Below are 13801 nucleotides of genomic sequence, written 5' to 3' on the forward strand. Positions count from 1 at the left end.
TTAAATGGGACATTTTGATATTTAATCCATTAATTTAAAAGGAAAACAACTTTTCGGTTGGAGGTTATCTTAAGAAAACAAAGAACCAGACATGGCATAAAAGAAATACAGCTGCTAGCAATATGGGCTGTTAACTACTGTACTGAAATCCTACTTCCTGATTGGAGGAAACAYCTATGGTACTAGAGATCGGGGTTGAGTAGCTCTGGGTACAGCAGCTGTTGGCCCAGTCGGGGACTTCTTAGAGGTAGATAGAGGACTCATCTTGGTATCTGTGCCATTATAGCGCATGTGACAGAATGAGCAGCGCCATTGAGGCCATCTCTATTTTAAAGTAGTACATTTTCTTCTTGGCCGATTGCTCTCCACTCAATTGACTACTTTAAAATGGTGTAAGCCCTCTATGGCAATGTCCATGCTAAAATGGGTTTTATCCATGAGGAGTCCTCTCTCTATGGAGTGACAGACAGGAAGAGCCAAGTGCGGGAGCTTTTCCAGTGAGACACAGGAGGGCGTCTTCCTCAAGAAGTCTTCTCAACAGCATCAGCCTCCTCCCTCTCCATCTTGGCCTCCTGCCTCCATCTTGCTTTCTTTTCCATGTTCTGAGATGTTAGAGACTCATGCCTGCCGACAGCCTGGGGAACACACACACACACACACACACACTTGGTCAGTCGATCCTTCTCACCACACACACACCTAGGGCAGCGAAACGATTGCCGGGATTCAATTCCAGGCGCATTATAGCAGACAATTTATGCTTGAGCCGACATGCACAGCATTTTCCTGTGAATGCGAACTCTGTGAACGTAAGGGAAATTACTTTTTTTTTTTAAAGAGTCATTGCTGGCTGTCCAGAGTATTTATTATTGGGGTTTATTACGAATTAGGGCTGTTGCGGTAACCGTATTACCACCACACTGGCAGTCAGGAGTCATGAAGGCAGTCAAAATGCCACATGACCGTTTAGTCACTAGGCATCTCCAAGCTCTGATGCTGCTGATGGTCATTAGTAGTCTACCAAACTTTCTAACTGCCTGGTACTCAGCACTCTACCGTCCCTCTAATCACTCTGACATCAATTCAAATGTAAACGAAAACCTAAATCATACACTTCACGAGAGCCCATGTTGCACAACATCTATTTTTATATTTTTTATATTTATCCGTTATTTTACCAGGTAAGTTGACTGAGAACACGTTCTCATTTGCAGCAACGACCTGGGGAATAGTTACAGGGGAGAGGAGGGGGATGAATGAGCCAATAGATGACATGGATTTTTTCCCCGCTGCCCATTTCAATACAGGTGCATAATGGTCCATTTTAAAATCAAAACAAATGTCATATTATTTAGTATGTATAGACAAGAATAAATAACTTTTTATTTTTATTTTTTATTGTCTGATGGTGACAATAGCCTATCACTTGTGAATTACCAAACTCAAAAAAATTTACATCCTCACTGTCAACTGCATTTATTTTCAGCAAACTTAACATGTTTAAATATTTGTATGGAAATAACAAGTTTCAACAACTGAGACAAACTGAACAGGTTCCACAGACATGTGACAAACAGAAATGGAATAATGTGTCCCTGAACAAATGGGGGGTCAAAATCAAAAGTAACAGTCAGTATCTGGTGTGGCCACCAGCTGCATTAAGTACTGCAGTGCATCTCCTCATGGACTGCACCAGATTTGCCAGTTATTGCTGTGAGATGTTACCCCACACTTCCACCAAGGAACTTGCAAGTTCTGACATTTCTGGGGGGGGAATGGCCCTATGGCTGGTGGCATTGTCACGCTGGAGGGTCATGTCAGGATGAGCCTACATGTGGAAGGTGTGGAAGTATACCACATGAGGGAGGAGGATGTCTTCCCTGTAACTCGCAGCATTGAGATTGCCTGCAATGACAACAAGCTCAGTCCGATGATGCTGTGACACACCGCCCTCGATCATGAGGGACCCTCCACCTCGATCCCGCTCCAGAGTACAGGCCTCAGTGTAATGCTCATTCCTTCAATGATAAACCCAAATCCAGGTATTAGACAGGTATTGACCTCTCCATGGTTGCAGGATCTTGTCTACTTTTACAAGTTTCTATTGAAATTCATTGTGGAGAGCTTATTTATATATTTTGTGTTACGAATACCAAGTATGTCTACTTCACCATCAGCCCATTTTATAGGTAAACTGCAGGGTAATGTAAAAGTTGTATTTTAAGGATCCAATACGTAATATTGTACACTTATCATAATTAAGTCCAGAGAATACAGAAAAGTTATCTAGATATTCAAATTAGACATTTCAGGGATCTAGCTCACGGACACAATATAGAAAATGTATGCTGATGACTCAAGGACACCTTTGTTTTTAAGCCTTGGATTTCTAATCCTCTAATGTTTTTATTGGATCCGATTTTAATAGCTAGCATTTTGATGGCCATAACAAATAGATATGGTGACAGCGGACACCCTTGTTTAACTCCTCTTGACAATTCAAAAGTCTGAGAAGTAACCGTTATTTACTATTTAACACCTGGGGTTGCTATACATTATTAATAACCATTTTATAAAGAGAATTACCGAAGAAAAAAAAATGCAGGTATTTATAAATAAAATCCAGTCTTACTTTATCAAATGCCTTTTCAAAATCCGCTATAAATACCATTCCGGGCATCTTATACGTTTCATGATGCTCTATTATTTCTAGTAGTTGTCGTGTATTATCTCCAATGTATCGTCCATGTAAAAAACCTTTCTGATCAGGAAGAACAATATCTGGTAAAAACCCTTTTAATTCTGAGTGCTATGCATTTTGCTAGTATTTTATCATCACAACATTGAAGTGTAGGGGGCCTCCAGTTTTTTTTTAGATAGACTGGGTCTTTATATTTGCCATCTGGGTCTTGTTTTAATAGAGAAATCAGACCTTCCTGCTGAGTAACTGACAGACTACCATTTCTATAGGAGTAGTTAAAACAGTATATCAAAAAAATACTTGATATACCTCTACCGGTATGCCATCAAGCCCTGGTTTTTTTCCCCCAGACTGAAAGGATTTAATGGCCTCAAGAAGTTGGTCCTCCGCACATTTGTTAATTTTCCTTTTTTTAAACATTATTTGGAAAGAATTCCTGACCGTAATCTTCATTCAGTGGGAGAGGATGAGACGGAAAAGAGATCTGCCTAAAATAATTAGCTTCCTAAAATATCATTCGGAGAATCATAGATGACTCCATCTTCAGTAACGAGTTTCTGCAAATCATTTTTGTTAGCGTTCCTGTATTGGAGGAATTTTGTGCATTTTTCTCCATATTCCATCCAGTTTGCTTTATTTTTGTAATAGATTACATTAGATCGTTGTTGAATAAGTTCCTCAAGTTCTTTTTGTTTTTCCTCTAACTTACTTTGTATCTCTGTAGTATCGTTTTTATTGCCATCTACCTGTACTATTAGTTAATGGATTTCCCTTGTTAGTCTTGTCTCTTTAGCCAGAAACTGCTTTTTTATTATTGATGAATATTGAATTGAATGACCCCTGAAGGTACATTTAAAGGTATCCCAAACAATAAGGGGATTTGCTGAACCTATATTATACTGGAAAAATTCAGTTATAAATTATTTTGTCTTAAGTTGTCCTCCAGTAAACAATTTTTTACTTTGATTAAATTTCCAATATCCCCATCCACGTGGAGAATCTATAAGAGTTATGTGAATGCCAATTAGATGATCCGATCGCATTGGATTGAATTCCGGGCTATATGTCCCACCATATAGATGTATATAGGATTCTAGTGACCAAAAGTATTTTTAGCATGGGCTGAAGTAGTCAACTGGGTGGGACTTCCAATGGGTTAAGGAAGGATCACATGACGCCATCCAGGTCATCAGGAGGGATCAGCCAATTAATTATACTGCTGAGAAAACATTCCGTAACTCCAGGGGGCAGTAAATCACCAACCTTGGCTTCATACCCATTTTTCCCTGATGACAGTGAACAGGCAGGCTGTAATGATACTCACCTTCTTCCCCATGATGACAGTTAACAGGCAGGCTGCAATGGTGGCAATCATCATCAAGTAACACGCTTTCACTCTCAACTTGTTCCTGGCTGCATCTAGCATCTCAAACCTGCAACACACAAATATAGACACGGTGACTGAATTAAATCAGGAAGTGTATAGGGTGTTGTCCCACTGAGACTATTAAAACAAACCAAAAACCGTGGATAGATGGCAGCATTTGAGCAAAAACAAAGGGCGAGCCACAGCATTTAACCCCGGCAAGGTGACTGGGAATATGGTTGAATACAGACAGTATGGAGTCCTTTGTCCAGAATAAATCGTTGTTTGGTTTTAGAATGTCCTTTTCTCTTGTCGAATTAGCAACCTTAGCTAGCCATGTGGCGCGAACATGCCCATCTTCTCCTGACGCAAAGAAAGGAAAATTCCAAAAGTCGCAATAAACGTTGAATAAACTGATAACTCCGTTGAAAAAAACWWCWTWAWGWWGTTTTTATCACATCTATCAAATAAAATCAGAGCCGGAAACATCCACCGTGTATCCCGAACGCTTTTCAGAAGCCAATGCTGATGTCCTTCCCGCGCCTAGGTAGAGAAAGGAAATTCTGGTCAAGTCATTCCAAGAGCTCTTGTTCAACCTCAGATCAAGCTAGACACCCCATTCCACCTTCCACTACCTGTTGACATCTAGTGGAAGGCGTATGCAGTGCATGCAAATCCCTAAATATTAAGCAATTGAATAGGCAGGCCCTGGAACAGAGCATCGTTTTCAGATTTTTCACTTCCTATCTGGAAGTTTGCTGCCAAATTAGTTTTGTTTTACTCACAGATATAATTCAAACAGTTTTAGAAACTTGAGTGTTTTCTATCCAATAGTAATAATAATAATATGCATATTGTTCGATCTAGAATAGAGTACGAGGCCGTTTAAATTGGGCACGATTTTCCCCCAAAGTGAAAACAGCGCCCCCTATTCACAAGAAGTTAATAGAAGGCTCGTTACCACGACAGCCTTTATAATAGAAAGCTCGTTACCATGACAGCCTTTATAATAGAAGGCTCGTTACCACGACAGCCTTTATAATAGAACGCTTGTGACCACACACACACACACACACATCTAAATACTGCACAAAAACATCTTAAGTAGAAATACAATGAAACAAACAGGCATTCTATTTTTGCTCTATTATAGTGGCCACTATAGTAGACGTCGATCAAGTGCACAAGGCTACATGTGTGCAAAAATAATGTTCACAATAATGTTCACTGAGTAATACAACAAAAGCAATATCTTTGGGCTACACTGCACATTATTACACATTCTGCCTGTGGACATCTGTTCTACAATGTGCCAGCAGAGCATGACACCCTTCGCTGATCTCTTTCAGGCAGAGAGTACACCTGGCATACCCCTTTTATCCACTGTATTGAAGAAGTGAGAAGAGGGAAAGTGTGTGGTCTTCCTTTCATCTCTATAGTGGCATCCAGCTTAAACCAGGCCCAGCTCCATACCCTACATTACTCATCTCATATGTATATACTGTACTCTATACCATCTACTGCATCTTGATGTAATGTATCACTAGTCACATTAAACAATGCCACTTTATATAACGTTTACATACCCTACATTACTCATCTCATATGTATATACTGTACTCTATACCATCTACTGCATCTTGCCTACGCCGTTCGGCCATCACTCATGTATATATTTTTATGTACATATTCGTATTCATTCCTTTACACTTGTGTGTATAAGGTAGTTGTGAAATTGTTAGGTTATATTACTTGTTAGATATTACTGCATGGTCGGAACTAGAAGCACAAGCATTTCGCTACACTTGCATTAACATCTGCTAACCATGTGTAGGTGACAAATAAAATTTGATTTGAGGGAAAACATTAGTTTGTTAGCTAGTTAACGTTTCAAACAAATTGCCAGGGTCCAGTAAGCAACTAACGCGTTACAACTTGAGGAACGGCAACGTTACCAGTTAACGTACGCTAACCCCATTCCGTACAAATGTGCGCAACCGCGACATTCAAACGAGGCTGCAAAAAAACTAACATCTGGGACTGTAGAGACTTGACAAACATCTGGGACTGTAGAGACTTGACAAACATCTGGGGTGTGAACTACATTTCTATTCAAGCATTGATTGGATCTTTATTGTAGAAAGTTTGAAAAAATAAAGACCTCTCCGACGCTGAACGTTAAATTGTGACGTGTCATGGCGTAACATACAGCACACATAAAGCAACTAATTCGGTCTTACAGCCTCTCTCCACCAGGTGTAGCACTTCTCTCACCGTTTAAAAACAAGAAAGGGACAGTGACGGGGTAAGGGGGGATACTGCAATCACTTGCAGATACACTTGCACATACGGCATCACTGCAAGCTATCATGACTCTCAAAAGCCGCTGATTACTTCTGAAGAGCGGGTTTTTAGGACGATGCTAAAGTGATTCAAATTCGACACAAACCTTCAAATATGTATGCAATGACACATTATATAAACTCTTTATAGTGTTTTATTTAAATTTTAGAGGCGATAAGTTGAACAGATCAGGTGAAAAAAGCCGTTTCCCCACAAGACATCTCTCCTTCTCACTATCACGCAATAGGTTTTGCTTCCCCACCCGCCATTTTTAAAAAGACCCGACGGAGCTCATTGCCTTCTTGAATCATGCAGAGATGGGCATCATGAAGGTCTCGTCATGGATTTTCTTGGAAAGGGGAGAAATTGTGCTTTACAATTTATTGATATCACAGTTGATCTACAAGTATTACGTTTTTTGGGCGCTAAAATAAGGTCAATTGTACGGACCAGCGCGATGTACAAAAGTGAGATAGTTTACGTTAATACTATAGCAAATTGGTTAGGTTACTAACGTTAGCTCATCTGATGTAACATTGTCTGACTATTTGCCAACTAATTTTCACACCATAAACTCAATTATTTGATCAGTTAAGTTGGCTAATGTTGCTCAATATTTCTCTGGCTAGCTAACGGATAATTCGATCCAGCGAGCAAAAATACTTAACAAATGATAACAATACTTGTCCCACCACACATTCTCCATCGTCTAAAACTTTCCAAATGCCAGTTGTTTTTCGGACATTTCCTCACGTTTTAGTGAACGCGCTTTGTGACTTTGGATTTTTTTACCAAACACGCTAACCAAAGTAGCTAATTGGACATAAATAACGGACATTATCGAACAAATCAAGCATTTATTGTGGACCTGGGATTTCACTGGCTGTTGTCATATCATCCCGTTACCGGGATTGCAGCCATAAGAAGTTAAGTGATAGACAGAGGGCGTGCTCGCTGTAGGTGCTGCTTACTGAGCCTGCTCGCTTTAGGACTTAGCAGTCGTGCGTGCGTGTCGACGTCTCGCTTTGATCTACGCTTACTCTATCGTATATGCAAGGTGTGGTGTTCGTGTATGCGTGTTAATTAGCAGTGTATTGAGGAGCATAGTGAGGAGTGCAGTGTGATTGCTGATTAGATATATTTATGGACGAGAGGTTCCTGACAGTCGCGTGTGAGAAGGGTAGATTAAGATGTCTTACTAGGAGCAGTTATGGGATGGCGTATGAGAGGGCTAAGTAAAAGTGGTATAGGACAGAAGTAGGGTGCGTGATGAGAGAAGCTTGGCCGAGTTAACCGTACGTCAAATAACGGCAACAAACCGGCTCTGTCCTATACACCTTAATCCCCCACCCTCACAGGTACTGCCAGCAACGTGTTGCCCTCAGTGGTGTTATTGAGTTTACTCATATATAGACGACACTGTAAGGTGCGTTCACGAGGGGCTGAGCGTGTAAGTGCCTCTTAACTTAGGACAGAACGCACCCCTCTGTGGGCATCGATCGTCCGCGTTAACACTAACCACCCTCAACACGCACCCCTCTTTGTGTCACCGTAGTATACTGTGTTGATACAAGCTCACGCCTCAACACGCTAGAGACAGCAGGCCTTTCCGTATTACCACATCCCACCCCAAGTGGCTAACCCCCCTGCCTGTCCCCTAGACTGTGAGTAGTCGACTTACAGTGATCACTAGACAGGGAAGGAGACAGCTTGTGGTTGCTGTGCGCTCCAGTTTGCTACTTCTGCTTCATATCAAACCAGCAGATAATTTCTCAGATGTCAGGAACCCGAATCACAGCAATTACCTAAAACACAACCTGCTACAGAGACACACACCTGAAAGAGGCAGAGAGAAAAGCAGAGGCAGAGAAAAAGCGAGAGGCAGAGAGAGAAAAGCGAGAGGCAGAGAGAAAAGCGAGAGGGCAGAGAGAAAAGCGAGAGGCAGAGAGAAAAGCGAGAGCAGAGAGAAAAGCGAGAGCAGAGAGAAAAAGCGAGAGGCAGAGAGGAAAAGCGAGAGGCAGAAGAAAAAAGCGGAGGAGAGAGAAAAGCGAGAGGCAGAGAGAAAAGCGAGAGGCAGAGAGAAAAGCGAGAGGCAGAGAGAAAAGCGAGAGGCAGAGAGAAAGCGAGAGGCAGAGAGAAAAGCGAGAGGCAGAGAGAAAAGCGAGAGGCAGAGAGAAAAGCGAGAGGCAGAGAGAAAAGCGAGAGGCAGAGAGACCTCATTTGAACTACAGTGTTAAGAGCCAATCAGGGGCAGGTGTGTTGGGAGGTCTGGTTGTAAACAGAAAGTGTCCACTTACGACACTAGCTCTGGGATCTGGTCAGGGGTCTTGAAGCGTCCAGACCAGACCAGGATCCTCTGGTCCATGGGAGAGGGTCTGTAGCCGGGGAGTTTAAAGGCTGGACGGGGATCTGGGAAAAGGACACAACAATCAATCAATGCACAGACGAGGTCACGGAAACCATGTGATCCTGGATGTCCAGATAGCAAACAATGAAAATAAACTGCCATGTGGGGAATCTAGCTCGTTTCATCTTGTTCTTGATGCCATCATCTTGTTCTTGATACCATCATCTTGTTCTTGATACCATCATCTTGTTCTTGATACCATCATCTTGTTCTTGATACCATCATCTTGTTCTTGATGTCTTGTTATGAGGTGTTTGTTGTCTATGCCAATATGGCTAAAATTCACTCATTATGCAAATGTGTTCATGTTTCAATACACACTGAAGAAATGTAGTTTACGTGTTGTCATTCTAAACCAACCTTGTCTGTTTTGCCCTATAGTTGTGCACACGTCAGTTGTTGCTGAACAAACCAGTCTATAGCAGCAGTTTGGTTGTGCATCATGAATTCAGCATAGCAAGTTTGAATGAAGGTCTGGTTATTAAATGGGTAAATAGTTTAATCCATTCTCCGGAAGCCTTGTCCGAGCCAGAACGGCCCATAGGACAGGACCCCATTTCCTGTTTCTGTAGCAAGGCAGCTTGATGTACTGTACACCTCCTGGACAGGGCTATAGTTGATTGTATATAGACTAGAAGTCGACCGATTACGATTTTTCAACGCCGATACAGATTATTGGAGGACCAAAAAAAGCCCACACCGATTTTAAAAAATTGCCCAATATATCTATATAATTTGTAATAATGACAATTACAACACTGAATGAACACTTATTTTAACTTAATACATAAATACAAATCTATTTAGCCTCAAATAAATAATGAAACATGTTGAATTTTTGTTTAGAATAATGCAAAAAGTGTTGGAAGTAAAAGTGCAATATGTGCCATGTAAAAAAGTTAATGTGTAAGTTCCTTGCTCAGAAGATAAAAGAAACCACCAGCATTCATATGTTAACATGAGTCTTCTATATTCCCAGTTAAGAAGTTTTAGGTTAGTTAAAGGACTATTTCTCTCTATACCATTTGTATTTCATATACCTTTGACTATTAGATGTTCTTATAGGCACAATAGTATTGCCAGCCTAATCTCAGGAGTTAATAGGCTTGAAGTCAAACAGCGCTGTGAAGAGCTGCTGGCAAACGCATGAAAGTGCTGTTTGAATGAATGCTTACGAGCCTGCTGCTGCCTACCACCGCTCAGTCAGACTGCTCTATCAAATCAGACTTTATAATAAACACAGAAATACGAGCCTTAGGTCATTAATATGGTCAAATCCAGAAACTATCATTTCAAAAACAAAACGTTTATTCCTTCAGTGAAATACGGAACCGTTCCGTATTTTAGCGAACGGGTGGCATCCATAAGTCTAAATATCGCTGTTACAACCTTCAATGTTATGTCATAATTATGTAAAATTCTGGCAAATTAATTACGTCTTTGTTAGGAAGAAATGGTCTTCACACAGTTTGCAACGAGCCAGGCGGCCCAAACTGCTGCATATACCCTGACTCTGTTCGCACAGAACGCAAGAGGAGTGACACAATTTATCTAGTTAATATTGCCTGCTAACATGAATTTATTTTTTCATTTCTTTTAAACTTGCATGTTTATTTTTTTTTATATATTTTTTTACATTTGTCTATTTATTTTAAGAAAGGCATTGATGTTTATGGTTAGGTACAACGACAGTGCTTTTTTTGCGAAARCGCTTGTTAAATCATCCCCCGTTTGGCGAAGTTGGCTGTGATTCGATAATAAATTAACAGGCACCGCATTGATTATTTGCAACGCAGGACAAGCTAGTAAAACTAGTAGTATCAACCATGTGTAGTTAAGTGATTATGTTAAGATTGATTGTTTTAAGATAAGTTTAATGCTAGCTAGCAACTTACCTTGGCTCCTTGCTACACTCGCGTAACAGGTGGTCAGCCTGCCACGCAGTCTCCTCGTGGAGTGCAATGTAATCGTCCAAAATGGACATCCAACAATGCGGATTACCGATTTTCAAGTTTTCATAACATCGGCCCTAATTGAGTCGGCCATTCCGATTAATCATTCGACCTCTAATAGAGACAGTTAAGACTCAGATTTAGGAATCGTTTAATTTCACACGCCACGGCTGTTAACCTCCATGGTTACATCCCTTCCCTCATCCTCAGGAGTGAACTTTCTCCCAGTTTCTATGGCAACTAAATGTCAGGCACCCCTGTGGCGTAGACTAGACTGAGATCAGATGATTAATGAAGATATTATTACTGAGATGACTGAAGAGTTGGCTCAGTGATTTACTAACAGATAACTCCAGTACACAGCTGATGTTGACATGTGCAATCTTTTGGAGGAACCTCTTCCGCCACATAAATATTTGTTTTTTTTAATTTACTGTGGGTCCACTGGGAACAAAAAGACTCTGGAATGACTTCCTGACTGAGCACACAGCCAAAGGCTGGAGAACAAAACAGACAGGGTCAGAGGCTGGAGAACAGGATCAGGATAATTAAATCAGCTGAACTCATCCCTCACCAGGGAATCAGGTGTGTGTTCCTACCATGTGCTGGGACTGCAGGTGCTGCAGGCGGAGGTTCTGGGTTTCCTGTCTGAGGTTTACTGCACATCCTCCTCTGTCCCCCCAGCTCAGCCAGAGCTCTGCTCCGTCCCCCCATCTGTCCCACCTGTCTGCACCATTGACCTGTGAGAGAGACCACCACATCAGTCAGAAGAAACTTTTAACCTCCACAACAGAAAGAGCGCAGCATCAGCTTCAATGAGAACAGTCTAAGTCTCGAGTAGCTCAGCAGTCTAAGGTACTTCATCACTACAGAACCCGGTTCGAGCCCAGGCTGTGTCAACCTCCATCGGGAGTCSTATAGGGCAGCGCACAATTGGCCCAGCGTTGTCCGGATTAAGGGAGGGTTTGGCCAGGAGGCTTTACTGGGCGCAACGCACTCCAGCTACTCCTTGTGGCGGGCCGGGCACCAGCAGGCGGACTTCGGTCATCAGTTGAACGGTGTTTACTCCGACACATTGGTGTAGCTGGCTTCCGGGTTAAGCGGGCTGGTGTTAAGCGCGGTTTGGTGGGTCATGTTTCGGAGGACGTGAGACTCGACCTTCACCTCTCCCAAGCCCGTTGGAGAGTTGCAGCAAAGAGACAAGATCATAATTGGATATCACAAAATTGGGGAGGAGGTAAAATACAAAAATATAGAAAAAATTGTCTTGTGACAACCACTACTACCATGGCTATGAGCTGAACACTGCCTCAAACACCTACAACCTATGATTACATTTTTATTTATTTTTTACTTCAACACCCTTTTCTCCTCATTTTTTGTGATATTCAATTGGTAGTTACAATCTTGTCTCATCGCTGCAACTCCCCTACGGACTCAGGAGAGGCAAAGGTCGAGAGCCATGCGTCCTCCGAAACACCACCCTGCTTCTTCGCACACTGCTCACGTCACCCAGTCGCACCAATGTTTCAGAGGAAACACTGTCGAACTGACAACCAATAACAGTCCTCCTGAGTGGTGCCTCAGCACTTAGACCGCAGCGCCACTCAGGAGGCCCAGATTACAATTAAACAAAAAAATAAATCAGGTATTAGCTAGGAACATCTTACAGCAGGTGACAACATACCCAAACCACAAATTGTGTCATATTTCTACTGTGCTACTCACTCTGTGCTGGCTAGTTTACCACTGTCTTGCACAGTAAAAAGTTGGTTTGAGATTCGATATTCGCCAGTCATTCGCATCGTCACATGTCAATAGTTCGCGAACGACTAATTCCGGGTCTGAGGAGCTATTAGATGTTAGCCTAGCTGCCCATCATGCTAGCAGGGTTTTCTTGATGGCATGAACACAGCCCGCAACGCGGTTAGCCATTGAGGCTGGGCCTGAGGATTGTCCCGGGTCGGTGGCAGTCTAGATCCCTGCTGTTTGTTGTTTTCCATCTTCCCTGTGAACTGCCCTGTCTGGAACTGAAGCCACTCCTACATTGTCTTGGCTGTGTGCTTGGGGTCATTGTCCTGTTGGAAGGTGAACCTTAGGAATTCAGACTGGGGCTGAGTGCACTGGAGCAGGTTGTCATCAAGGATCTGTGTACTTTTTTTCCTTTCATCTTTCCCCGCGATCCTGACTAATTACAGTTACCAGCCTCAAATTGCAGCCAAAAATAAATGCTTCATAGTTCAAGTAACAGACATCAACTGTTCAGAGGAGACTGTGTGAATCAGACCTTCATGGTAAAATTGCTGCAAAGAAACCACTAAAGGACACCAATAAGAAGAAGAGACTTGCTTGGGCCAAGAAACACGAGCAATGGACCGGTGGAAATTTGTCCTTTGGTCTGGAGGCCCAATTGGAGATTTTTGGTTCCACCCGCCGTGTCTTTGTGAGACGCAGAGTAGGTGAACATATGATCTCCGCATGTGTGGTTCCCACCGTGAAGCATGGAGGAGTTGTGATGGTGTGGGGGAGCTTTGCTGGTGACAAGGTCTGACTTATTTAGAATTCAAGGCACACTTAACCAGCATGGCTACCACAGCATTCTGCAGCGATACGCCATCCCATCTGGTTTGGGCTTATATCATTTGTTTTTCAACAGGACAATGACCCAACACACACTTCCAGGCTGTGTAAGGGCTATTTGACCAAGGAGAGTGATGATGCTGCATCAGATGACCTGGCCTCCACAATCACCTGACCTCAACCCAATTGAGATGGTTTGGGATGAGTTGGACCGCAGAGTGAAGGAAAAGCAGCCAACAAGTGCTCAGCATATGTGGGAACTCCTTCTAGAAACTGTTGGAAAAGCATTACAGGTGTAGCTGGTTGAAAGAATGCCAAGAGTGTGCAAAGCTGTCATCAAGGCAAAGGGTGGCTACTTTGAAGAATCTCACATTTATTTAGACTTTTTTGGTTACTATGATTCCATAGGTGTTATTTCATAGTTTTGATGTCTTCACTATTATTCTACAATG

The 13801-nt window shown here is 42.2% G+C and overlaps 1 protein-coding gene across 2 annotated transcripts in view; it reads right to left on the reverse strand.

Annotated features, from left to right (window-relative positions):
* The window catches only part of fam162a (family with sequence similarity 162 member A), a 16996-nt gene continuing 3195 nt past the window's right edge, over nucleotides 1-13801 (reverse strand). For both annotated transcript variants that reach the window (XM_024139981.2, XM_024139982.1), the window contains exons 2-5: nucleotides 11369-11509; nucleotides 8708-8819; nucleotides 4026-4134; nucleotides 1-635 (exon numbers count right to left, since the gene is read on the reverse strand). In XM_024139981.2, the coding sequence (XP_023995749.1) occupies nucleotides 522-635; nucleotides 4026-4134; nucleotides 8708-8819; nucleotides 11369-11509 (476 nt within the window). In that variant the 3' untranslated portion in view covers nucleotides 1-521. The remainder of the gene's footprint in view (nucleotides 636-4025; nucleotides 4135-8707; nucleotides 8820-11368; nucleotides 11510-13801) is intronic.

Source organism: Salvelinus sp. IW2-2015, unplaced genomic scaffold (assembly GCF_002910315.2).
Source record: "Salvelinus sp. IW2-2015 unplaced genomic scaffold, ASM291031v2 Un_scaffold1972, whole genome shotgun sequence".
NCBI lineage: Eukaryota > Metazoa > Chordata > Actinopteri > Salmoniformes > Salmonidae > Salvelinus > Salvelinus sp. IW2-2015.